The 27,878-nt window shown below is 35.9% G+C and overlaps 1 protein-coding gene across 1 annotated transcript in view; it reads left to right on the top strand.

Moving 5' to 3' along the window:
• Positions 1–27,878, top strand: part of LOC150101350 (uncharacterized) — a 50,001-nt gene that overhangs the window by 8,838 nt on the left and 13,285 nt on the right. The window contains exons 2-4 of the mRNA XM_090400685.1: positions 7,632–7,782; positions 15,513–15,679; positions 27,210–27,669. Coding sequence (XP_090256811.1) covers positions 7,632–7,782; positions 15,513–15,679; positions 27,210–27,669 — 778 coding nt within the window. The remainder of the gene's footprint in view (positions 1–7,631; positions 7,783–15,512; positions 15,680–27,209; positions 27,670–27,878) is intronic.

Genomic DNA, 27,878 nt, shown 5'->3' with positions numbered 1-27,878 from the left:
GTGAGAAATATAAAATATGAAAGTGTAGGAATTGAAATATATGTGAAGGAATAAAAGGTAGAAGTAAGCACATAAGAAAGAAAGAATGAATAAATGAAGCTTGATGATACATTAAAGTTATGGTGTGTAAGTAATTTCAATGTGGTATCTTCCTTACCAAGGCATGCAACTAAAACCAGTGTGTTCAAAATCGGTTTTTATGTTTGTGTGGGAGAGGACTGGTGCTAATGGAAGAAAGCCAAACCACAGACACAGGTGCAGATTAACTTATTGTTGTGGGGGGGGGGAAGAATCCAATGTTTTGATTATTTTTTGAAGGTAAAAAATATCCTAATCCCTGTTGAAAGTTTATTTTTCACTAGGTTAGACTATAATAAATTTAGTTTAATCCTTTATCCCAGTGAGAGCAACAAAGTTTGTGCCTGAAAATATCTTCAGGACTGAATATAGTGTTGTACTATCTTACCTGGGTAAGTAGTGCAACACCAGGGCAACTCGTAGCAAAGGTGGAGCAAGCTACCAACACGCCTATCCCAGTATCTCCCATAATGCAAAACATATCTTGTGGATATGTATACTGTTATGCATTAAGGGATTGGCCACTACCCAGACTAGTTTTGACTTTTATTGAGGTCTCTTCAGTGGGAGCCAGGCCCAGAGTTGGAGATACCAGGCAGAAGCAGTAGCAAGGTCATCTTTGCCTATAGGAGTTGCCAAAAGGTTTACCACCTTTTTTTAATTATGTGTTTTGCATTATGGGAGATACCGGGCTAGGAGTGTTGGTAGCTTGCTCCACCTTTGCTACGAGTTGCCCTGGTGTTGCACTACTTACCTAGGTAAGATAGTACAACACTATATTCAGTCCTGAAGATATTTTCAGGCGCAAACTTTGTTTGCTGTCACTGGGATAAAGGATTAAACTAAATTTATTATATCCTAATCCCTATTTCACCACTTTTTCTTGGGAAGATGGCACCACTTTGAAATTCCTCACACTTTAATTCTATTTTTTATTTCTTAACATATTTTTCGATTCTTAAACCTTTCATTTTTTTAATCTTTCACAGCTTATCATTTCATTTTTTAATTCATGCCTAACACATTCTTTTAAATGATCATTCAGTTTAGGATATTTTAGCCTTATTTGCATCTCACTTCAACTTAAATTTAGTGTGTGTGTATATACATATATATTATTATTATTATTATTAAACAAGACCTCATGGAGTCAAAGACTCATCTAGGAGGTCCTTTTATCTCACACACATCTCATCATACTGTGTCTTAAACACATTCAAACTCCTTGCAGACACCACACTCTCAGGCAAGGCATTCCAATCACTTGCAACTCTGCATGAAAAAACCTGCCTCTCACTCCCCTACTCACACCCTCTTTATACAGTTTCCAGGGATGACCTCTGGTTCTCCCCTGATCTCCCACTATTCTCTGTAGAACTTCTCCACCATTGATCCTATAACAACCCCTTACCAACTTGTAGGTCTCTATCATATCTCCCCTCTTCCTTCTCTCCACTAGACTCTGCAAATTACATCTTTTCAATCTTTCCTCATACTCGACATTCCAGAGGTCAGAAACTACCTTAGTCAGTCACCTTTGGACCCTTTCCAACATCTCTTCAATAAAATCCTTCTGAAAACCAGGTGAACAAATCTGGGCACAATAGTCCATGTGTGGCCTAATCTTTATACAATGGAACAAGAATCTCCCTACTTCTACACGTCAGTGTCCTCCGCATCATTCCCAGAAGTCTTTGTGTTGTCTTCACAATTTTGGCGATGTGTCCCCTAAATTTTTGATCCTTATCCACTATCACCCCCAGATCTCTTGTTTCCTCTACTTCCAACAATATATTCTCACCAAGCATAAATTCTGCATCCCATCTTTGTTTTCCAAATTTTAAAACCTTACCTTTTGCAACATTGAACTCACATCCCCATTTGCTTGCCCAGTCACTCAATTTATTCAAGTCTTCTTGCAAGGCCACAACATCTTCACTACTCTTTATGGTTCGTCCCAACTTTGCATCATCTGCAAACAACTGAATATCTCCATCCAAATCTTTGCCAATATCATTAATATACAAGTTAAATAGTAATGGCCCTAAAACAGACCCCTGAGGCACTCCACTAGTGACTTTCCTTTTCCTGGATATTGCACCCCCCATACACAACTTGTTGATACCTATCAAATAGCCAGTCTCCAATCCAATGCACTAATCTAATATCCAACCCCATCTGCTCTAGTTTGACTGTCAACTTATCATGAGGTACTCTATCAAAAGCTTTTGCAAAATCCAAGTATATTACTGTGTATCCTTCTCCTCTGTCCAAGGAAGCAGTCACTTTATTGTAATAAGTAAGTAGATTACTAAAACATGACCTCCCTTTAGCAAATCCATGCTGTCCATCAAAGATTATACATTGTTGTCAACCCAACTCTGGATCCTAGTTCTCACAAGCTTCTTCAGCAACTTAACCAGAACACTTGACACAGAGATAGGCCTATAGTTTGATGCTTGAGTTCGATCGCCTCCTTTATGAAGTAGCACAATCTTGCCCTCCTTCCACTCTTTAGGAACTTGACCAAGTGCAAGACTCGTATTAAAAAAATATGTCAAGGCAGGTGTCAACTCTCTGGCACATTCTTTCAGAATATGCGGTGATATATTATCAAGTCCCACAGCCTTATTTACATGTAGTTTACTCAACTCCCCAAACACCTCTTGCTCACTTACAGTCAGTCTCTCCTCCCCATCATCAACTGCTCTCAATCTCTCCATGAAGTCACATTCACAAGATTGAAAGATCTTTATGAACTGCTCATTAAGTATCTCCACCACACATTCTGCATCAGCTGTCTTTATACCATTTCCTCCAATCAGTGGCATCCTTCCATAATCATTCTTTCTTTTGCTGGCTACATATCGAAAGAACTCCCTAGGATTCTTTTTGGCTTCATTAGCTAACTGCTGTTCATACCTCTTTTTAGCTACTCTCACCAATCAAGTCACCCTCCTTGCCTGGTCTTTGTAGACCTCATGAAATTGGTTACTTCCACTTCTCTTATGCTGCCTCCACAATGCCCTTTTTCTCTGTATTGCATGCTTAATCTCTTTATTCATCTATCTCACACCTACCTTATTTAACCTTCTCACCCATGGTATACATTTAGACATTGCATCTACTAAATAATTTTTGAAAATCCCCCAAGCTGCATTGATCTCTTTTCCAGCTAACTCCTCATTCCATGCTACACCTGCAAGCTGTCACCTTAGCTCTTCATAATCACTCCCCCCCCCCCTTGTAGTTCCACATATACCCTTTTTTCACAGGGGTCCTTGCACTGCTGGCAACCACCCAGGTAATCACCTCATGGTCACTTTCACCAATTGGTGGATGAGATGACCAAATCCAAGACCCTTAATCCTCATGTGCCCTCTGTTACATACTGTCTGAGGTAGTTATCCCTCAAAAACTCAAGAAACTCATTTTCTTTACTTTCAGTTGCTATCTCTTCATTCCAGTCAATAGTGCCATAATTAAAATCACCCATAATGATCACCCTTTTCTTATTTGCTTGGCTTATTTGACTATACATTTCACTATCACCACCATCCACATTACCAGGTCTATAACAACATCCCACCAAGTATTTGATTCTATTCACCTCTATCTCACACCATACTGCCTCAAAACCACTGGCCCTTTTTCCCTCCTGCATCTCTACCTTGAATGGACGTAACTCTTTCTCTATCATCAATAGCACTCCCCCTCCCTTTTTACCCCTTCTATCCTCACGAAACATATCATACCTTTCCATCTCTATTCCTGTCAGGATGTCGTCCTCATCTAATCATGTCTCACTTATTCCAACAATCTCTGAGTGCACAGACGCAATTAGTGCAACCATTTCATCCGCCTTGTTTCTTATACTTCTAGCATTGGTATACAAATACGACAACTCATTTCTGGATCTACAGCTAGTTCCACTGATACCACTCACTCGATGTGATCTCTCCATGCTGGACTGGGGCCATTTCCCTTTCTGCTTCTTCATTTTAGAACCCTTTGCAATTCCATCTGTTTCCTCTTGATCCCTGGTCATCCCATTACTTTCCTGCCTACATATGCTCTCACCTCCTCTTGGAGCATCCACCTTTCTCATGCTGTGTACCCCTGTCCACCCTGAGCCTCCCCGTTTCCCTGCTCCTCTTGCACACCCATTCTCTCATTTTCTATACTCATACCACTCACTTCCCCATTCATTTCCACTTCTTCAATCTCTCCTGTCTTACTCTCCTGCTCTTCCACATCACTCCCCTCTCGATCTGATTCATTCTCTCTATTCACTTCTCTACTTTCCAGCAGCAGTCTCTCCAAGCGACTCACACCATAACCACTCAAATGCAGTCCATCGCTCCCATACAGCTCACTTCATCCCTCAAACTCATTCCACACATTAACAAACTGTACTCCCATCTCCTCACACATTTCAGCCAGAATATCATTCATAATCTTTGCTCTCTGCCTCATTTCACCACAATCATACCTAGGCAACACACTGACTACTCATCCTGTCACACTATTCTCTTTTAAGCAGTCTCCTGACATTCATTTTGACATGCTCTTTGTTCTCTCTCAAATCATTTGTACCGATTAATACAATTAACTCTTTTGCTCGCTCCCGCCTCATATTCAATGACTCAATCACTCTACTCATTTTACCGCCTGGAAAACATAAATTTTATATATAAAATTTTAGTAGATGTGAGGAGGAGGACTGAATTTTTACCCTTTGTTTATTTTCAAGGTGTTTTATTCAAAATACATATTATCTAATTTCTGTTGAATTTTAATGCACATTTCAGGTTTTAACCAAAAAATTAAAGGATCCAAGCCAAGAGAGTCAAAAAAATAGGGAGATTCTAAACACAATATGCTTGCCTGTGTAATTAATTCTTGAATTCAGTTTTATGTCCTTTTTTTTTATATAATGGATACCTATGAAAGCTCTACTTCAATCATTCAGAATTCAACTTTCTGACCAGGCTTTCTGAATTATGCAGTTTAGCCACTGTAAGACTTTTAGACCTACATATTTCTGCATTTCCGGTTAAATATCTTCTACTCCAGCTGCCTTTCCACATCACAAATTTCTCATGGATTTTTCCTACCTTGAAATATTGATTATGCACTACTGACTGCATTCTTCTTCTCTTAGCCACTGCTTATTTCAATTAACAGCCTTTCAGTTTAATTATTAGAGATATCCAGAATAGCTTTAGTTTCTAATTTTTGTCATCTTTTATCATCTGATTCTTTTTACTGTACTCTTTTCTTCATTTCTAAGCATTTTTAGCCTCAAGAACATTTTGCAACTTCCTGATATTTAACTTCTGCATTCTTATCAAAGTCTTCCTTTGACATTGAAGTGGTGGATATTATTGGTCTACCCATATTTTATTATTATTATGGCTATATTTTATAGCCAAATTATAAACAAACTTAAGTTTTGAAATTGACTAGAGAATTTATGAGAATGTATCTTTCAGCATGTTTCCTCAAACTTTATGACAAAGGATTGCTATATTAAACAGATAGTTTTTGTTCTTTTTAGGTTTCTGCCTGATCTCTGATGAGAACCAATAGTTTGAAATAGCTGTTAAGCTGAAACTTAATTTAAGCACAAATAATAGGTAAACATGTGGAGACTTCTGAGCAGAACTCTTCTTAAATAGTGCAAACCAAGGTGAGGCAACCAATGCTAAAGGTTATTCTCTTAACCTCTTTGGTAAATTTTGAGTTTCAAAATTTACCAAAGAGGTAAATTTAAAAATTCTGAAGTTTCTTTCCATATTTGACTATAAAATATGGATGGATCCATAATATCCACCACTTTCATATCTTATTAATTAATGTCAAAATGAAACGTTTTGGCTCTGTAGTGCAGTAATTGATTATGCACCTACCAAGAGTTCTCATGATTAATTAAACTTTCTGATATAGGATTGGTATGGTATTAAACAGAGGGTTTTCTGCCTATTTTCTGATGAGAACCAACAATTTGAAACAGCTATCAGCCAGTGAAACCTCTTAAGTAGTGCAAACCAAGCAACCCTGATACCATAGGTTATATTGTCATGCATTCTTTGGTGAATCCTTTTATATTTTGCTACAAAATATGGGTAAATCTATAATATCTACTGCTTGAATATCAATTATGCAAAACTTAAGCCTTTTGGCTCTATACTTGGGTAGTCTTCCCATGACTTTTGTGTAGCTAGAAACTTTGCCTCTCTGGCTGAATCTTTTTCAGATTTTACTACTCCAAGATGTGATTACTGTTTTCAGACTCTTTCGTTTTTTTCCTTTGGCTATATTTGTATATTTGAGCCAACAATTCACCTCTGAAAGCTACTCAACTTTGTTTCTCTTTAAAAACTTTTGTACATATTTTTCTTTTTTAAAAAATGTGATACTCATTTTTATGCATGTTTAGAACTACAGTGATTACTTCCTATTTCAAACTCCATGTATACCCTTGAATCCTGAACCAATGTGACAATATCAGAATCAGAACATTCAATGTGACTTTTCTGATTTCTTTTGTGTTCTCTCTAAGTAAATTTTCTGCATCTTTATGTTGGAACATGTTATGTGTGATGCCAAAATGTCCATGTCTTGGAGAGAAATACAGTAGGTAGTAGTACCTTTAGTATTAGCATTGCTCCTTTTTCTAAATTTTCCCAAAACATTTCTCTATGTATGGTATTCATTTTCTGTTCTGCTGTTTAGATCTCCAACATGAACCAGCTTTTTTTTTTTTCTTTATGTCCATTGCCTTCTCTAACATTTCAAAAAGATTCTCTACTGCTTCTTTAGAACCCTTCTATTAAGCTCAAATAAGTCTCAATGTCTGATTTCTCATTGAAGTTTATCTTCATATTTAGTATTGAATATTGTAGATTCTTTTCCCTTTTCCTGGATAATTATTGCTTGAAAATAGTATCTCAGTTATTATTTAGGAACATTTAGTAACCCAATTATGTCAACGTAATACTTCTCTAATTCTTCTGTGAGCTTCACTTTTTTCCAGTGATACTTTTGATGGTGATAGTACTTATCTTCAATTCCTGATGTTATATTTGTTCCAGTAGCTGATTTTTCAATGTCTTCATATACATCAGTGTGGATGTTAAAAGATGGGGACCTTGTTTAACTGGACAACATATCAGGCTATATGATATTTCATCATGTTGCACCATCATTCGTGTTTGTCCAGTACAAACATGAACGATGGTGTAACAATACAAAATACAGTTTGGTCAGCTAAATCCCACATTTTCCAGCCTATCTTCATTCATTCATTATCCAAGTGGATAATGACTGACTCCTTTTTAACAAGTTGTGATCCTTAAGCAACAAATAAAAAAAATTATTTAAAAAAATTAAAATTGTGTTTCTAATATTCATGAGAAACAGCATCAAATAACATATAATCAGAATTGTACCTCTGAATATTATTGCTAATATTATATAATATTAATATTATTGCTAAAAGCTTTTTTTTTTTTTGTAAGTTATTATTCAATCAATAAACTTCTTTCTAGAATTCTGGAGAACAAGAAAAATCCTCTGGAAGCCAGTATAGAAGACGCTCTATTAATAGTAACTGGGACAAATATGATTCATCTCTTCTTGAAGGAGATCATGAGGAAAACTCCAAACCAGCTGATTTTGAAGTTCTTCTAAGCTATTCAGGTACTTATATCAACTATATTTTTAAGATAGATAGCTGAGCATTCCTTCAGAACACATTTCTGTGTTGTCAAATTTTAAACCATATAGGCCCTAAGTGATATGCTTTATTTTTATTTTAAAAGTAGAGATAAGCAGTCAAGTTATAGATGACAAGAGCTGATTTATGTATATACTAGGGGTTCCCGGCATACACGGCGCACAATCCCCTGAGTTCCGGACTGGTGGGCCTGTTCTCCTCGAATTCTGATGACTCGAATTTTGAAGACTCGACACTCAGGGTAGCCCTGAGTTTCAAAACGTTTAAAATAACTTGACAAAAAACGTGATACAAAAATGTTACAAAAAAAGGCTTCTCATTTTATATTATAGAGTAGTTATATATATACTAGGAGGGCTCTGCCCTCCTGGCACCTACAGTGCTGCCCCGCCCCCCGAGTTCCGGACTGGTAAGCCAGTAAGACAAAAAAACGTGACATAAAAATGTTTCAAATTTCGGCTTATCTTTTTATATATATAAAATAGATATATATCGGGGATGAATATTCAGGGTGTGCAGAGAGCTCATCCACCAAATAGCAATATCACCGATATTATATGTTTGCATTTATTCCCGTTAAAGCCTTCCCTAATTGTTTCCAGACTTCACGTGATTCCTAAAAGTAAACACGGTATACTTTTCAGCGTACTTTTCAACACGTAAACGTTGCATCAGATTCACGTTTATAGACCAGGTGTGCGTTCAAAATACATACACCTTTGAAAAGATGTACAGCTGGTGCAGCTTGTCAAATTCTTAGTGTTCTAGTAGTTTTAAACTCTCAGAAGGCGAGGCAGGGTGAGCTCTGAGACAATAGCACCTTGAGGCTGTGATTGGTTATTGTGTCAATCAATCCAATTGAACATTGTCATGAGTTGCTGTTTTTGTTTTCCGAGTCTCATTTGTTTTACGTGCATGAAGTGTTAACTGGCGGGTAGGCAAATTTTAGTTACCTGCAGTTAACCTCGGTCCGAAAATATTAAATGGAAAATTCCAGAAATAAACAATTCATAAATTTTAAATTGTGCGCTGTTCTGAGTAGTGTGATGAAATCTCATGCCGTCCCACCCAGGATGTGAATCATCCCTTCGTTCAGCATATCCATGCTGTACACTGTACAATATATGCTACCCACCAATTAGTCACTGAAGGTTAAAATTGGAAGGAATTGAAGGTAAGAATTTGCATATTGCGCAATTTCTTACCTTTTAGTTATAATAGTGCAACCAAAGAAAATTGGGGGCTCATCAGTACATTTTGAATTATTCCATTTCAAAAGTCAGACTCTTTTTATTCCAAGGGTAAATTTGTTAACATGGAAGTTTATGGGAGACTGCAGCAGATGCATTGCTGCATGACTTTTATTTTAGTACGTTGCTATTCAGTAATTGTTCTATTTTATTATTAGTTATTTTTGGTACTCTCTTACTATGCCTAATTTATAAATTAAACTTTATCTTAGGTATGTATGTATAGGAAAAAACATAGTACATGTAGTTAATAATTTAAAAAAAATAGTACATGTAGGGTTCAGTACTATCTGCAGTTTCAGGCATTCACTAGGAGTCTTGGAATGTATCACCTGCAGATGGGGGACTACTGCCTTTTTTTGAGTATCTATTTTTGTTTTCTCTTGATGTCATTATATTTTATTATGATTAAAGCTCTATTTTTCAATGTTTTGATTATATCTAATTTTTTGTTGAGGGCGATGGGATGACCTTGTTTGTAGGTACCTGCCTGTGTGATTTTTTTTCTTATAGACTTCTAATGATAATCCTCCAGTGATGTATTGGTTGACGAGGATGTCTAGGAATGGTAATTTTCTATTCTTTTCTACTTCTAATGTGAATTTTATTTTTGGATGTCAATTATTTAGAAAATATTGAAAATTTTCCAGGTTTTTCTTGGCGTTTCCAGACAATAAAGATGTCATCCACATATCTCCACCATACATATGGTTTTAAGGTTGTCTGTTCTATAGCTGATTCTTCAGATTTTTCCATGTATAAGCTGGTGATAGAGGTGAACCCATTGCAAGACATAAATAATGAAACTACATTTAAACTGGCTAATATAGGGAAATATGAATGTTTGAAAGTTTATCTACAAAATGCTTCAAGTTTTTCAAATATGAGTCAGTATATCCTATATGAGGCTGGAGGAGATTAGATAAGTGTTTAGAGAGAAGATATGTTGGAGAGCTTCTGCCTTCACATCTACAATTGCATATGAATTAAAAACCTGGTTATTGTCAATCAAATTAATTTTGGATAGTTAACTAATATAGGAAAAGGTCACGCTAGGGCAAGATTTATGCATAAGCTAGACAAGCTACAGTATGGTTTCACATTGCTCCATTCTTTCACCTACTCTCTTTCTCCTATTTTATATTAATAACCCTCTCCAATTTTTGCAAATCTAATGCACTGCTTACTGGTGATAACATACTGCACTGTTCTTTCTCATTTGACAAATTTTCACTACACAAATCACCAAAACTTCCAGAATAGCAGTTTCTTCAATCTGAATTCTGATCTTCAAACCATTCTCCAATTCTTGTGATAACTTTGTTAATTTCAGTGCTAGTAAAGCTCAGTATCTTATTTCTTGAAAAAAGCCATTGTCTTTCAACTCTAACTTCCATTGTTTACATTAAACACATTATTGATCCAAAATGCATCAAAAAATTATTTCACTCAAGATGCTACTTTACCTCTGAACAGTTAACTCTGTACAAATCAAAATCCACCCAATTATCGAATACTGTTCATGAATTTTGGTGATGTCCATAAGAGCTTACTAAAAGTACTTCATTCAGTTCAGAAACAAAATGGAGAATTAAGTTGTTTAATGATCCATCTCTCACCAGTGAACATCACTTTCTCTACACAGACGTTCATTGTTTACTTTGTGTACAAATCTTTCCATGGTTATTCTTCATCAGGATTATTGAATATGAATCAGTAATTCTTCCACTCTCCTCTAAATTAAAGTTCTCGTAGCAGGCTTATACGTTGGTTATGCATTACTAAATCACTTAAGGAATTGAACAATGTAGATACGAATATAAATTAAATTACACTTTAATAAATATTTTCGATATTTCGGCAATGTCACGTTGCCATCTTCAAAAGGAACTTACAAAAAAAAAGGCACGTGCACATAGGCGATACAACACAGTAACTGAGAATGAAGAGATGAAGCTATTGTTCTCTTAAAAGTCCTGATGGTGCCCTCTAGTGGGCTAAGTAGGTGTTCTTGGCCGTTGGGCTGAAGGTCTGCTGATGTAAGCCTCCCAAATTTGGGGCAGTCGCATACAACCAAATTTGTTGAGGTTTGGAGAGTTTCTTAGGGCTGAGGCTGATTCCATAAATAGTCTTTTGAATTTGTATTTGCTACGGTGTATTACTGTAGCTTTCTTCCACCGTATTCAGTGGCGTGTATCCAGAGCATGGTCTGCAAGACCAGAATGGCTGTACTTGTGAAAACGGGTGTAGTCCTTGTGTTCAGAAATTCTGATATTCGCTGTCTTCTGATATAAGCTTAATGCTCTTCTATTAGATCGGACTATTTACCTCCCTATCAAATACAATCCCACCAACTCACAAATTTGAAAACTTCACAGGCTCCTTAAGAAAGTCACTTCTTGGCCTGTAGAAGTTACCAACAGATTAAAGCCGTTTAACTCTATACCCCCTGTATTTATTTAAGGACTCCCAAAAATACATAAAGAAAATGTGCCATTACGTCCCATAGTGGATGGCATTGATTCCCCCACATACAAATTAGCTGAACATTTGGCCAAAGAACTCACACACTATACTAACAACACACCATCACACATAAAAAAACTCAGCTCACTTCAAAGCCAGCATAGAAAACCTTACACTCCTACATACTGACATAATGGTCAGCTTTGACGTCTCCTCCTTATTCACAAATGTCCCACTCAAGGAAACTTTAGAGCTAATCCAAGCAATCCTGATATCTCAGCCCTATTTCAGTTCACAATGAACTTGGGCTATTTCGTTTAGCAGGGAAAATTCTACAAACAAATAGAGGGAACAGCCATGGGTTCACCACTCTCCCCACCCTTGGCCAATTTCTTTATGGAGACCTTTGAAGAAAAAGCCTTAGCCTCTGCCCCACAAAAACCAACCATATGGCTTCGTTACGTTGATGATGTGTTTGCTATTTGGCCACATGGCTCTGAAACACTCCTCTCCTTCTTAACACACTTAAACAACCAACACCCCAGAATCAAGTTCACCCTGGAAAAAGAGGAAAACAACAGCCTCCCTTTCCTAGACACACTAGTCACCCACTAGCCTGATGTAATCTTGGTTTTCTCAGTTTATAGAAAACCCACCCATACAGGCAGATACATTCGCCAACAATTCCCCCCCCCTACACACACACACACACACACACACACACACACACACAACAATATGGAGTGGTGAAAATACTATACAACAGGGCTAAACTAATCTGTTCTAATGACATGGCCCTAAACACTGAACTAAATCACATCCTCAACACTTTCTCAGCAACCCTACCTCCCAAAAAAATCAAAAAAATATTAAAACCTACAAACCACAGCCTCCCTCCCCCTCTCCACAACAAGGATTACTCTAAATCCACCACCATTCCCTACATCCGAAGCACCTTGGAAATAATTACCAAAATCTTAAAAAAACATGACCTGACCTCCTGTTACAGGCCTTACAGAAAATTGGAATTCCATATTCGCTCCACTAAAGACCAACCACTTCCCCTAGACCTACCTGGTGTATACCAGGTCCCTTGCAGTTGTAAACTGTCTTACTTTGGCCAAACCAAACAGGCAGGACAGCAAATATCAGAATTTCTGAACACAAGAACTACATAAAAGATTGTTCTTTTATATAAATATGAGAGACTGTTCCTTGAATTTGCCTCAGCCTTTCCCAAACCTCAACAGATATGGTTGCATGAACCTGCCCAAAATTTGAAAAGCTCCTCTGTACCTCAGTCCAACAGCCAAGGATACCTATTTTAGTCCACTAGAGGTCACTATTTAGGACTTTAGGCTTTCTTTGACGTGCTTCAGCCTCAGTACCCAGTATAATGCCTGCATGCAGATATCAAATTGTGTTATGTTCCCTGAGAGTAGTTTTTAGCCAAAATACAGCAATCCCTTGATTAATGTGCCCCCGATTAGTGCATTTTCGATTAGTACAAATCATTTTTTTTCGATACCCAAATTCGATTAGTGCACCTATATACATCTTAAAAATAAATGTTACAGATTTTAAAAATTTTCAATCTATACATTTTTTTATGGCTAACTATTTAACAAATCACTCACTAGGATGAAATAATTTAGTTGTTGATTTGAAACATTTTACAAAGTTATTTTTTAATGGCATACTACACTATTTTCCAATGATTCAAAAAGTAATCTCATTGGAAGAAAAACTTGAAGAAAAAAATGAACAAGGCGAGTCTAGAGCAGAGATAGGACAAGAACACAAAAATGGGTGAATCAACTGCTGAATACAAAAAGAAAGATAAGGCTGCTTCAAGTTCATCATGCATGCACTCGAAATCAAAGTATTATAATGATTGAATTAGAGAGACTTCTTTTTACAATCTTAATCGAAGATTGTAACCAAAAACGAATCCCGCTAAACACTGGCCTTATTAAATCAAAAGCATTGTCTCTTTGGAACCTGGAAAGAAAGGGCTATCAATGATGGAAAAGAAGAGGAATTCCACATTAGTGTTGGGTGATTTGAGCATTTCAAATTCACAGTAGAAGCTACAAGTGCAGATAAGGAGATATCCAAAGATTATGAAGAAAATTGTGTAAGAAGGAGACTATTGTGACCAACAAATATTTAATGTCGATGAAACCGGCCTTTTTTTGGAAGCGAATGCCTTCCAAGACTTTTCTAGCCAAATCAGAGAAATCTCAGCCTAGTTATAAATTCGCAAAGTTGAATGAAATTACTGCTAGCAATGTGCGAGCTGTTTGGAAGCATATTCTTCCACATTGTGCAAATGATTTTAGAGGCTTTTTCAAATGAATCTAAGTTAATTAAATCTCATTCTGAGAAGTTGAGTGATTCTGACCTGCTAAATGTAGATACACAGCCGGAAGATCCTGAAGAATATGAAGAAAATTTAATCACTGACAAGGCCAAAGAGGTTTCACAGAAACAATTTGAAAATAGTTTTCGTACAATCGAAGTTTTTAAGCAGCAATGATTAAAAACTGACCCTGGTGAAGAGAGAACCAGTAAAATTTGCAGAAGAGGCAATAGGGCCATACCATCAGTTGTATGAAAAAAAGAAACAGAATGCCCCCAAAACTACGTTAGTTCAATTCTTTGTTAAGAAACAGAATAATCAATTTATATTCTGAATATGTTTTATTGTCTTTCAGCTTCATGGTTTTCCTTTAACTTGGCCCTGAGACATACCCTAATTCTTTTATAAAAAAATTAAGGGTCAAAAAAGAAATCTGAGGAATGAATTATACATTTTACCATAGGTTATTATATTCGATCAGTGCATTTTCGATTAAAGTGCCTATTTTAAAGAATGCATTAGGCGCACTAATTGGGGGATTGCTGTACTGCAAATATTAATTAAATTTGTAAATAACTATTTGGGAACATTGATCAAGTGTAACAAATTTCCTTTTCTCTGAGCCACCACAAAGAGAACGAGAAGACACTCAATATATTATAACAATCGCCATTCCGTATGTGAGCAGTATCTCTAACAAGCTCGCTAATCTCCTCAAACCACACAAAATAAGAGTGACATTCAAACCTATAGAAACAATTCGTAAACTACTACGATCTCCAAAAGATGCCTATCCTTTCTATAAGTATGCTGGAGTCTATAATATCCCATGCTCGTGTGGTTCAAGTTACATCGGCCAGACTTTGAGGAGCCTCGAGATTGGGCAGAAGGAACACATTGGTTATGTTAAAAATAACAGACAAGACATATCAGGCCTGTCATCACATTTCTCCATAACAAACCATATCATTGAGTGGGACAAAAGTTGTACCCTTTACATGAGGAAGACTACTGCTCTCGAATGTTTAAAGAAGCAGCCACAGTCGCACGCACTACAGATAACCTTAACAGGAACCAAGGTTTAATACTTCCAGAGATATGGAAAACTCTAATTAGATCTCTGAACACACAAGAAATGAACTTTAATGCTAACTATAGAACGTACCTTAGCAACAACTAGTAAATCATGTACACGGGATACGTGTATTATTCACGTTCAATGCTATTTTAGTTTGTAACTATAATTTTTAGAATTTACAGTTAAGATCTATTTTGTGATATGTTTTAACCTCAGTGCTTGTACCCTGATGATGCCAACAGCTTAAGTTTGGTGAAACTAGTCGGTATTAAAATACTTATCTGGTTACACTTGATCAATGTTCCCAAATAGTTATTTACATTAGTTCTGTGATCAAGAAAATACACGCTCATTATTAATTAAATTTCTTGTAGGTAATATTAGTCTATATTGTAATGTCCTCAAAAATAGTTATGAAGCTAAGTTGTTATTGCTACAATGAAGGATGGCAAGTAGAATAGTATTTAAGATACTGATTGCAAATGATGTTGAAACTTGACATGTTTGAGCACTGCAGTGTAATTTTTCATGTTCCAGGTGGTGTGGCTACTCAAGTTAGGCTAGCTGATGAAAAAGACTGGGATGATAATACTGATGATGCAGGAAAAAATGAATATCTTTCTGTGGATTGTAATATGTTAGCATCTGCCTTGCAATGCATTCCTTTTCACAAAAGACTAGACATTTCTGAAGATGTATTTACAGTAAGTGGGTTTAACTTATTTGAGTGAGAAGTAGAAACTATCATGGTCATGATATTATATTAATGTGGTTAAAACTGATTACTTTGGCAAGTATTGGAAATGAAATTAAGATGACTAAGTTCAATAAAATAGACTCACAAACACATTTTAAGGCTTATGGATCTCTGAGGTATGATATTTGTTTCTTTAACAGGAGACCTCTCCTATCCTATCATTCACCACTCTCTTTAAAATTCCTACCCGCTAACCAAGCAAACTCCACAATCTTCATTCATAGCCTGCACTAAAAAACCTGTAACACTTGTAAAAGCTATCATTAACAGGGCTAAGCAGTAAACTTGCCACCTGCTCTTTTTGATCTCTTGCAAAGATGTTGGGCACAAAAGCCCAACTGTGGTCTCTAGTCTTTGATCAAGTGCTTTATTTCTAACCCAACTCTCAGATCCATAACTTAAAATTGGTTTAAACACTGTCTTTTATTCTGCTAGTTTGGTGTTTTGGCTCATTTCTCTCTTATTCCATATAAATTATTCAGCTGTCTACCCATCATACCAACTTTGCTTATTCTGTTGTATATTTCCAGATTTAACCTGCATTTTAATCTTCACTAAAAACTGTGCCTAAATAGCTGAAATATTTTACTTGTTCTATAGGATCTCCATTCAGAATGCAGCTGAAATTTTCTATGCTCCTGCCTATTTTCATAGTTTTGGTCTTTTTATTACTGATTTTCATGCACAAATTTGTTACAACTGTTATTCAGTTTAGTCAGTTAATCCTGGAGACTTGCATTAAATGCATTTAGGAGAACATCATCTGCATAAAACAAGGAGCTAAGTTTGACATCTCCAATTCTAATATCAAGCTTGATGCCACTTTCTTTCATAATGTGATCCATATAGATCCATATAAGAGTGGAGATAATGGCATCTTCTTCAATTTTACATCTTCATTTCCATCAGTTCTAACTGTTGACTGACAACTTAAATATAGACTATATATTGCTCTGTATAATGTTAAATTCATTCCATATTAATTGTAGTGTTTCATAAAGCTTTTCTCTGGGCACCTTGTCGTATGCATTTTCCAGATATACAAAACTTAAGTACAGTTCCTTATCATATTCTAATGATTTCTCAACTTCTTCTTCTTCTTCTTCAAGTGTCATCCCCTAGAAGCAGGTTGGCAACCATGTCATGGAACCTTTTTCTTTCTTTTACTGCTCTGGAACATTTCTCAGCTATTTGTCTTAAAGTGAAAATCTGATCTTTACAACCTCTATTTAGCCTGAACCCAGCTTGTTTGTCTCCAAGTTTCTCTTCCACAGTCTTTCTCAACCTCTTTTCAAGTATGCTTGCATAAATCTTGCATGGAAGATTTAGTAGAGAAATACTTCTGTAATTCTCACATTCAGTTTTATTCCCCTCTTTTTTTTTTATAAATGGGTACTATGAGTTGTACTCAGAGCCAGCGCTAGGGTCTTTGCTGCCCACATGCAATTTCTATCTAAGCGCCCCTGTAACGATCCGGGCGTGTGTGGTTCTTTTACGCTAATAAAAATTTAAATTATTTGAAATTTCTTAAATAAATTTTGACAGAACAGCCACATGTTGGTTTGCTAAATGTAACGAACCGGGGGTGTTGACTAGGCAGGATAATCATTAAACACCTGAATATTCAAAAAATTCTCAAAAGTTAAAGCAAATTTTGATAAAGCCACTTCACTTTAATCATTGAATATAATGATACAGGGATTATAGCCTTCTCACCGACCCGAATCGCTAACAAAATTAAAATGAATTTTAATTAAAGTTAAAATTTATTTCAAGTAAAGTTTAAAAAATTCTTGCATTTTACAAGTTATTAAGAATATAGTAACTTGTAAAAATTTTTTAATAATTTTTATAAGTGGAACTATCTTTTAGGAAAATAAAAGAAACTCAAGATAGATGAGAAAATAAGAAAAGAATTCAGAAATAATTAGAACATTTAATATAAGTTTAAATTTAATATGTACATCCCCTTTACCCATCTACAAGGGAAAAGGCGATACACAAGACTGTAAAAATTACAGAGGAATAAAGTTGATGCCCCACACAATGAAAATCCTAGAAAGGGTTCTTGATGGAAGATTGAGGAAGGAGGTGGAGATTGCAAAGGAACAATTTGGCTTCATGCCTGGTAGATCAACAACAGATGCTATCTTTGGGTTACGGCAGATGATGGAAAAGTTTCGAGAGAAACAACGGGAGCTGCATCTGTCATTTATTGATCTGGAGAAAGCATACGATAGAGTGCCAAGGCAAGAAGTCTGGAGGTGTCTGAAGGAGAAGAAGGTTCTGGAGAAATATGTCAGGTTGGTGCGGGAGATGTACAGATATGTGAAGACAAGTGTTCGGACCTGTCTGGGACAGACAGAAAGTTTTCAAGTGACAGTTGGCTTGCATCATGGGTCAGCATTAAGTCCGTTTCTGTTTAACATTGTGATGGAGGAGGTGAGAGAAGATGCATCTTGGACGATGTTATATGCAGATGACATCTTGCTGTGTAGAAAGTATTTTACCTTAAATAAATGTTAAAGATACCAAGCTATGCGGATTCAAGAGAAGAAGCGGGAACTAAACTGGAAAGATGGAGAAAAGTACTGGAAGAGAGAGGTATGAGACTGAGCAGAAGTAAGACAGAGTGGGCGGCGGCCAGGAGAGAGAGATCTGGAGCTGGAATGAAATGTCATCAGGAAGGTGAAGGACTTTAGATACTTAGGTTCAACAGTGGAAGAAGATGGAGGAGCTGAGAAGGAAGTGGGATGCAGGATACAAGCGGGTTGGAGGAACTGGAGGGAGATGCTGGAGTGTTATGCAAAAAGAGGGTGCCGATCAATCTGAAAGGCAAAATCTATAGGACAGTAGTGAGGCCAGCTATGACGTATGCTATAGAAACTGTGGCCCTGAGGAAAAATAATATCAGCAGGATGGAAGTAGCAGAGATGAGAATGCTTAGGTGGATGTGCGGTGTGACCAGAAAGGATCGTCTGAGAAATAACTATGTGAGGGGAAGAGTGAAAGTTATAAACTTAGGAGCGAAGATACAGGAGGCAAGGTTGAGCTGGTTTGGTCATGTGATGAGGAGGGAGGACGAATATGTGGGAAGAAGGGTCATGCAGATAGATTTGCAAGGAAGGAGGAAGTGTGGGCGGCCAAAGAGGAGATAGAGAGAGCTGGTAGAAGAGGATTTGAGGATGAAGAACTTGGATGTGGTGACAGCCCAAGACAGGAGGATATGGAGGAGACTCATCATCAACAGTGACCCCACTTAAGTGGGAGAAGCTGCAGAAGAAGAATATAAGTATTCAAAAAAAAAAAACATCTTTACAAAATAACAGAAAATAAATTAAATTACATAAATATACTTGAATTTTTTAAAATTAAAATTTTAGGTTTTTGATTTCATATTCACAAAATTAGAAATAATGGTCTAATCGCTAATTCTGCACATATATCATTTTCAATAACTATTAACGCCAAACTAACAAGCCTTTTTTTGACATACTTGTTCTTAAGTAGGCTTTAATCAATTTCAACTTGGAAAAGGAACGTTCACTGCTCGCTACACTAACAGGTATGGTTAATAGTATTCTTAAAGCAATTGAAAAGTTTGGGAAAGATAAATTATTGGACACGATGAAATTACGAATATCTAAAGGGTTTTGAATATATTAAATTATCCTTCCGAAAAATATCTCGGAAAGCACATAACTCGTCATATATAATAGTTCCATTGCATTTACGTCTTTATTGTCGCTGTCCTTCAAGAGAATCTCTAAATTGTCACAATTTTTTCGTAAATCTTCGTTATTAATTTGTAGTAATCTATACAAGAAATTGAAATTATCATAATATGTTTTTAGTTATTCAAAATGTTCTATTAACGAACACATTGCAACTTCCAGAAGTGTATAAAACACATTCACTCTAAATTTATCTTCTGGTGATAGTGGCGTTTCGTCATAATGCTCGTAGTCAAATTGTTGTGTCTTCCTTCGTCGTCAAACTTCAGTACCAGTTTTAAATTCTTGTTCTCCATCCACCTCTTTTGCCGTTTTTAGAACTTCTTTAAAATTTGTATCTGATCAATACTCTTGTAAGAATATTTTTAAGTTTCGATAGATTCTAAAGCAAGTGTAATGTTCATATTTTTGTTTTGAAGCATTTTACTCACAGGGTTTATTCTGTTAAGTAAATCATGCCAAGTTATAAGAGAGCAAATAAATTTGTAGTCCTTTATTTTAGCACATAATTGTGCTTCATGCTGTTTCTTTATTAAAATTTTCATTATTTAAAATTTCAAAAAGTGCATCGTAAATTTCTCCTAACTTATATCATAGAGGACGGATTGCATTAATTTTACTTTACCACCGCGTTTCTGATGGCTGTTTCAATGTTAATTTTTTACGAATTTTAAAAGGATTGCCCAACATTTGTAAGAGAATGAAAAGAAATTGTATATTTCTTGAATAATTGCAAAAGAAACTAATTGTATAAGCATTCGCTTTGGCTGCATCATTAATGATTAAATTTAGAGTATGAGCAGCACATGGCACGTAAAAAAGCTCGAGGATTTTTGTTCAAAAGCAAATTTTGGAGCCCATATTTTTTCCCTTTCATATTTGCCCCATTGTCATACTCTTGACCTCGCATGTCTTCAATGGGAATGTTCCATTTTTCCAGTTGTTCCATTATTGTTGCACATAAACCATGTCCTGTGGAATCTGATATATCTGCAAAACCTAAAAAGTTTTCTCTGATCTTGACAATTCCATCGTCACAGGAAACAAAGTGAATAATAATGGTTATTTGTTCTGTTTTACTTGCATCAGGTGTGCAGTCTAAAATTATGGAATAATATTTAGATTTTCGAATTGATAATAAAATTGTATCCCTGATTGCGTTACGTAAAGTTTCCAATATTTCATTTTGACTGTCTTCACCTCAAATAGTGTACTCTATTGTTTCGTTGTAGGGCCCTTTCAACATGATTTTCCATAATAGGATCAAACTTCGCTAACAGTTCGACTAATTTTAAAAAATTGCCGTTATTCATTTCATATAATTTGTCAGATGATCCGCGAAAAGCTAAATTTTGGCTACCAAGGAATTTTATAATTTCAATCAAGCGTTCTAAAACACTCGTCCAATGTTTCTTTTCCATTTAATACATGCTTTGAGTCTGGCAATCAATAGTAGTTTTGTTTTTTAAATTTTTATCAAGTTCCTTCCATTTTAAGAAATTTTTCATGTGAGTTAAACTAGTCTCATGTCTATGCAAAGTTGTACTTACATTTCTCCAATCGTTATAACCTTCTACAAGACTACTTGATTCAGTAGGTGTGAAAAGTTTGCAACAAAAGCAAAAAACAGATTTTTAAAGTTTCGGAATAAATGAGCCATGTTCTTGGCACGAGCTCCCCGTTTTCCATTTTTCTATTATAATACATGTCGCCAAATTTACGACCATGTGTATCTCTGGGATATATTATATTTTTCTTTTGAACAGGCCCCATTTCAATTAAACCACTCATAATTTTTCATCAATATTTTCCCATTCACCTGGATCTTCTAAATTTACAGAGACTAACAGTGTGTTAATTTTGTGGTCAACTACAACTAAATTTTCTCTTAACTGTTTTTCACTTAAATCATTCTTCACTTAAATAAAGATAACAAGAATCTTGTTCAATAGTTGCAATAGTGCTTTCATGCAAACTGGATGATGTGTGTGCAGCTCGTCAACTCTGATTTCTGATGTATCGAGTTGGTTACAATCTGTATCAGAATATTTTAATAAATTTATTAAGAGCCCCAGTTTGTTTCTTAATATCCGCTTCTTTCACAGCATGATGCTTACAATTTTGTGCACCGGCTAATCTTTGTTTAATTTTTGATTTCATTTCTATTTTATGCCCACAAGAAATTATTACACAACATGACACAGAGACGAAATAATAGTCCACACTGTGCTACTGTCAGTAGCCTGAGATGCGTACCATATGACTGGTTAACTAGCAACAAATGTTTTGTACGAAAATTCATTTCTGTGCATAAAAACCGTTCACCATTTCACTTTAGATAGACTGCAGTAGACACAACATTCTGCAGACATTCTCATTGCAAAATTGTAAACAGCCAGCTGATCAAAGAGTCGCAATATACAATTTTTTAAAATTTTTATTCGGTGTATCCAGCCTTATTTATTTTAATATTGATCATTCTAAGAATTTTTTGTTTTTATTATAAAAATTTTGTTTCTTAAAAAAGAACTTATGAACCATGCCCCGTCGGCGCCGCCCCCTTCGTAGCGGCGCTCGCATGCTCTGCATGCCCGCTTCCACTGGCCCTGGTTGTACTCCAATCATTGGGAATTTGACCTTCTGACAAGTCCCTCTGAATTATGCAGCATAGCCACTACAAAACTTTCATACTTCCATATTTAAGCATTTCTAGTCAAATATCATCTATTCCAGCTGCCTTTCCACATTTCAGGTTTTTGATGGCTTTTTCTACCTCAATTATTGATATATACTCCTCTTTGCATTTCTCTTGAAAATGTTCTAGTTTTGTTCCGTCACTGCTTGTTTCATTTAAGTATTTCAAAGTAATTACTCCAGACATGTAGTGTATCCTTATCTTCAGTTTTCATGACATGAAAACATTTTCGTTACTTTTACGGTACTCTTTCCTCCATTTCTAAGCTTTTTCAGTAGCCTCCAGGACGTTTTACCATCTTCCTGATATTTATTTTCAATATTGTTACCTAAAGTCTTCCCATGACTTTTGTATAGCTACTTTTATACACAGTTTATTCTCTTACATTTTTCTCTGTATTTTTTTAGGGCATCTGCCAACTTATTTGCTAGGGACTTTTGGTATGCTTTTTTCTTTTTTAGGACTGCTTCTTTAACTTCTTGTGTCCACCATGGTGGTGTCTTATTTTTCTATCCTTGTAATCAAGTTCACCACATACCTCATTAGCTGAATCAGTCAGTGTTTTCTTCAGAGCTTGCCACCGAGACTCCAAGGTTTGCTCCTTATTTTCATTTTATTTCATTTTTTCTTCAATAATGTTTGTATAGTCGTGCCTACAATTTACTTGTAAAAGCTGCTCAACTTTAATTCTTTTTAAAACTTTCTTGCATACTGTTCTTTTCAATGTGATATCTATTTTTATCCTGCTTAGTACTAAGTTATAGTGACTAACAATTTGAAATTTGCCCAATTTCAAATCCTCTTAGACTACATCATTATCAACAATGATGTAGTCTATGAGGCTTTTCTTATTTCTTATTTCTTCTCTCTCCATGTGAACTTACATCTGTTGAGAGATAATTGCTTAAGGCAACATGTGATGGAAGGGACTAGGGATGGGAGAGTATTGGACCTGGTCATAGGATCAGAAGAGCTATCCATAACCAAGGTGACAACATCGCCTCAAATTGGTGAAAGGGACCATGTAGTCTTGACTTGGGAGATTGTAAAACATGAGGAATATTCTATCAAGAAGGAGTATTTCTAGAACTACAAAACAGGTGATTATGACATGCTTAGGAAGAAGCTTAAATCTGCCATGGAATAAAACACTGCAGAGTAAGGATGTTAGTAGTACATGGGATATAGTTAAGAGTCATCTAGAGGAAGCAGTATTAAATTGTATACTAAGGTAAGGAGGGTTAATTGGGTAGGAGTTAGATGGATGAGTAATATCATTAAGCATGAGCTGCAGAAGAAGAAAATGCTGTGGAGGGTAATAAAGAGAATGGTGACCAGCAAACTCATGAACAGTACAAGACTCAGGCAAGAAAGGTGACCAGCATGGCAAGGAAGGCAAAATCAGATTATGAGAAGAATCTAGGCGAGCAGGCCAAAGGAAATCCCAAAGAGTTCTTTCGTTATATGGCGCAAATAAGAGGAAGAATGACTATGGAAGATTAATTTTAATGAGTGATGATGGTCACAAGGAGGCGGAAGTAGATAAAATAGTTGAGTTACTAAGTGACCACTTTGTATAGATATATCATCCTAGTGAGGTTACTGCTTTAACCTGTGTAACAGACACTAGTGGGAACAGAGGTGGATGATGTGGAGGTTCTTAGGATATTGCAGAATCTCAGTGTAAATACAGCTGTGGGATTAGATGGGATATCAGCTAGGGTTTTGCAAGAATGTGCAACGGAACTGGCAATGCTTTTGACTAGGCTGTTTAAGTCTCAGCTCTTGTAGAGTTTGAATATTCCTTTCATAAGGAATATTCAAGACTGCAGTAGCAAATTATAGACCAATTAGTATCTCAGGTGTGGTGGTAAAAGTACTAGAAAAATTGGTAAAAAAGAGAATTCAAGAATGGGTCGATAAAAATACGATACAGTATGATGGTCACAACATGGCTTTGTGAAGATTCAATCATTCCTTAGTAATTTACTAACTTTATATAACAGAGTAACAGCTGAACCGGATAAAGGAAATGGCTCCACGATGATTATGCTGGATTTTGAAAAGGCATCTAACAGAATACCATATGGAACTCTGGTACACGAATTAGAACAAATGGGAATGAATATGACACTAGTTAAGTGGATAAGAGGGAGGCTGCTGGACAGATATCAAAAAGTGGTATATATGGAGAAGCAGAACCGAGGCAAAAAAGATGACTAGTGGTGTGCCCCAAGGTTCAGTGCTAGGACCATTGCTGTTTAATTTGTACATAAATGATATAGGAAGTAACCTGAAAGGAAATATTCAGTTGTTTGCTGATGATGCAAAATTAGGAAAAGTAATAGTTAATTAAGGTGATGGACAGCTTGCAGGACGATTTAAAAGGCTCTCCGTATGGGCAAAAGTTAATGGGTGTCAGTTTAATGTCAAGAAATGTAAAGTTATGCATTTTGGGATAAATAGATTACAAGCTGTATATCACATTGATGCACTGTACTCCAGGAAATAGATGAAGCTACAGATTTAGGGGTGGTGGTAGACAGAGAGTTAAAGTTTAGAGGATGTATTGCTAAGGTTGCTAAAGTAGCTCATAAGATTACTTGGCTAGTGATAAACACATTAACAAGTAGCGATAAGGAAGTAAGTTGTAATTCCTCTTTATAAGGCCTTGATATGCCCACATCTGGATTACTGTGCTGAAGTCTGGTCCCCTGGGTTTCTTTGTGTGATGAGGAAGCAGTGGAGAGGATTCAGAAGCGAGTGACCAAGATGGTGAGTGGCCTTTGGAATGTTCCCTATGAGGATAGATTGAAGGTGTGTAGATTGCAGAAGTTGGTTGATAGGAGAAAAAGAGGCAATATGATAGAAACATTTAAGTTGCTTAAAGAATTTTATAGGATAGATGCAGGGGAAACGTTTCAGCACTTGGCTAGAGTGACCAGTTGAATAAAGGTGTGGTTAGTAGGGGTGTGAGGACTAGATTTTTTGCTTGGAGAGTGGTGTATAAGTGGAATGGGTTGCCAGAGTCAGTTGTGAGTGCTTTGTTAATGGGTTCAAGAAGAGGTATGATGGATTGTGTGGATAGATTGAGTTTCCTGCGATGAGTCTTTGGACTCCATGGAGGTGCCTGTATAATAATGATAATAATAACTTGTGCACATCTTTATGTTAAAACATTGTTTAGTAATAACTAGTCTGTGTCCTAGCAGAAGGCCAGTAAATACTTACCATTATTATTAACGTTGCTCCTTTTCTCCAAATTTTCCCAAAATGTTCCTATATGCTTGGTGGGATTCATTTCCTACTCTGCTGTTCAAATCTCCAAAAGGACTACTTTTTCCATTTTCTTTATGTCAGCTGCCTGTTCTAATAACTCAAAAAATTACTTCATTTCTTCCTTAGAAGAACCTTCTGTGGCATAAAAAGATTCATTACCCATGTCCCCATTGTGAAGTTTGCCCACATAACTCTACTTGAAACTGCCCTTCCAATCAAGAAGTTTATCTTCATGTTTGGTGTTGAATGCTATTGCTATTCCTTCCTTTCCATGATCATTATTGCCTGAAAATAGCATATACTTATTATTTAGTTTATATCTTATTCCATTATTCTAATGGAATTGATTTCCTTTCCATTAATACTCCTTATATTGATAGTTCCTGTCTTCACTTCTGACTTTGGGTTTATTCTTCTTCTTCTTCTAGATGTTTAGTTGGAGCTTGTTCCAATAGCTGACTTTTCACTGTTCACCCTGGTTTCCTGATAAAAACAGTGGGGGCCTTGTTTAATCAGGCAACGCCTCAGCTGGCATGACATCTCATCATGTTGTACCATCATATGCATTTGTGGTGTAAGCCAATAGAGAGTACAATTTGGTTGGCTAATTCCAAAATCTCCAGTCCATCTTTGTTAGTTCAGTACCCACTAGATACCCACAAACAGAGCACAACATGTGAAGGTGAGAATTGGACGTTAGGTCAGAAACCCAGGCAGTTCTTCGCATTCCTGAAAGGCAATGTGAAGGTCTCTTCCCAGTTATTTGGCTTTGACCTTTAAGTGACCCTGTATTCATAATATGATGATGTGCAGCTTGTGTATTCTTACTGCTGAGGAAGGCCTCTCTCCTAATGAGGGACGGTTGAGTCTCCTCCCATGGTAAACCAATCCATCTTGGGAGAGTGAATATTTTTGTATGAATGAATGAATGAAGTACATCACAAACATCTATGCCCAAGGTGGGATTCAAATCTGCACCCTCTTGGCTGAAGAGTGGGTATGCTAACCATTTCCAACCAGGTCTTCACCAAAATCTGATTATACATATTTGTTTACAGTCTGGCAATAACTTGTGTTAGTATAATGTTATCTAACTTGCAGATTACAAGATTGTGAAGAAATGGGCATGTGTAGTTATAAATAGATAAATGCAATAAAGTTTCGGTTTTACTTTCCTTTGAGGTTATGCCCTTTTATTGTATGGTCTTGGCAAAATTACTCCTAATAGAGGTTTTAAATTATAACTGATTCTGTGTTTTTGCAACTTTACATTTTTCCTCAATTTCTATTCTATTTTTAGTTAGGACTGAAATGTCTATCTCACTTTGTTTCACAATCATTTTTCAGAATCTCTTATCATCCAAAGGCAATACAGGATAAGGTATTTAAGACATCTCTTTGCTATCTGTTCTGCTTTGTTTCATAGTTCATTTCTGATAATCTTTTTTCCTTTTGCATGTGACATAAACAGTAAGTGGTCTGATCACTTTATGTAAGTGATCAGGTTATCTTCAAGTTTCATAAAGACTGTTATTGTGAAACAAGCCATGTCCAACTATTTATACTATATTTTAAATGCATTTTAAATTTCCATAGTTTTAACCATCTCACATTTTATTTTATAATGCATAATTTTCATCTCTCTGATTTTACATTTTGCCTTCATATTTAATTTAAGGTAGTTCTTTGAAAAATGTAAAATAAATGTTCGATTATATATATGAATCTTAATTTTACAATGCTCTGATTGTGTTTCTCTTTATTTCCAGTTTGACATGGTCCAGACTTTCACTAAAGTTGCTAATTATCATAAAGATGAATATGCAAAATTACAGAAACGACAAATTTCCAAAGAAGCAGCAAACTCTACAGGCTTCAGAAAAGACAAAGAGAAAATTTTTGTAACTTCCAGGGAAGAAAGTGAAAATTTATGCAATTTTCTGATACCTGAAAAGAAAACAGAACAAGAAAAAATTACTGTAGAGAATAGGAAATCTTCACAAACAACAAATTTCGTAACAGAAAACTTACTGCAATCATTAACATCATCTTTAAGAGATAAGAGTGAACTATCTTTAGAACTAGACAAACCTAATCTATTTAGAAAGGATAAGTCAGAAGAAAAATTCATAGCATCACACCATATTAAAGAAGATGAAGCTGACTTAGAATTTCTGTTGTCTCTTACTGTTCCAAAAGAAACTTCTGTACCTGCAATAAAGGAAGCAGGTATGCTACATATTTAGTTTAATTTTACAAATTACAAAGCAATTTGTAAAACTATTGAAGAAACAGTTATTTGAGAATGCTGAATAGAGCATTTTCAAATAATTGTTTCTGCTTCAATATCCATATACACCTTAACCAACCAATCTTTGCTTTAAACTGTATTTATCATACATTTGTTGCTTTTTCGTAGCTGGCAAGTGTAATGCACA

Source organism: Typopeltis vanoorti, chromosome 11, assembly GCF_054136105.1.
Source record: "Typopeltis vanoorti isolate ZY-2024b chromosome 11, IOZ_Tvanoo_1.0, whole genome shotgun sequence".
Taxonomy (NCBI): domain Eukaryota; kingdom Metazoa; phylum Arthropoda; class Arachnida; order Uropygi; family Thelyphonidae; genus Typopeltis; species Typopeltis vanoorti.
Note: the sequence above shows the minus strand (reverse complement) of the source record. Positions and strands in the feature narration are given on the sequence as shown.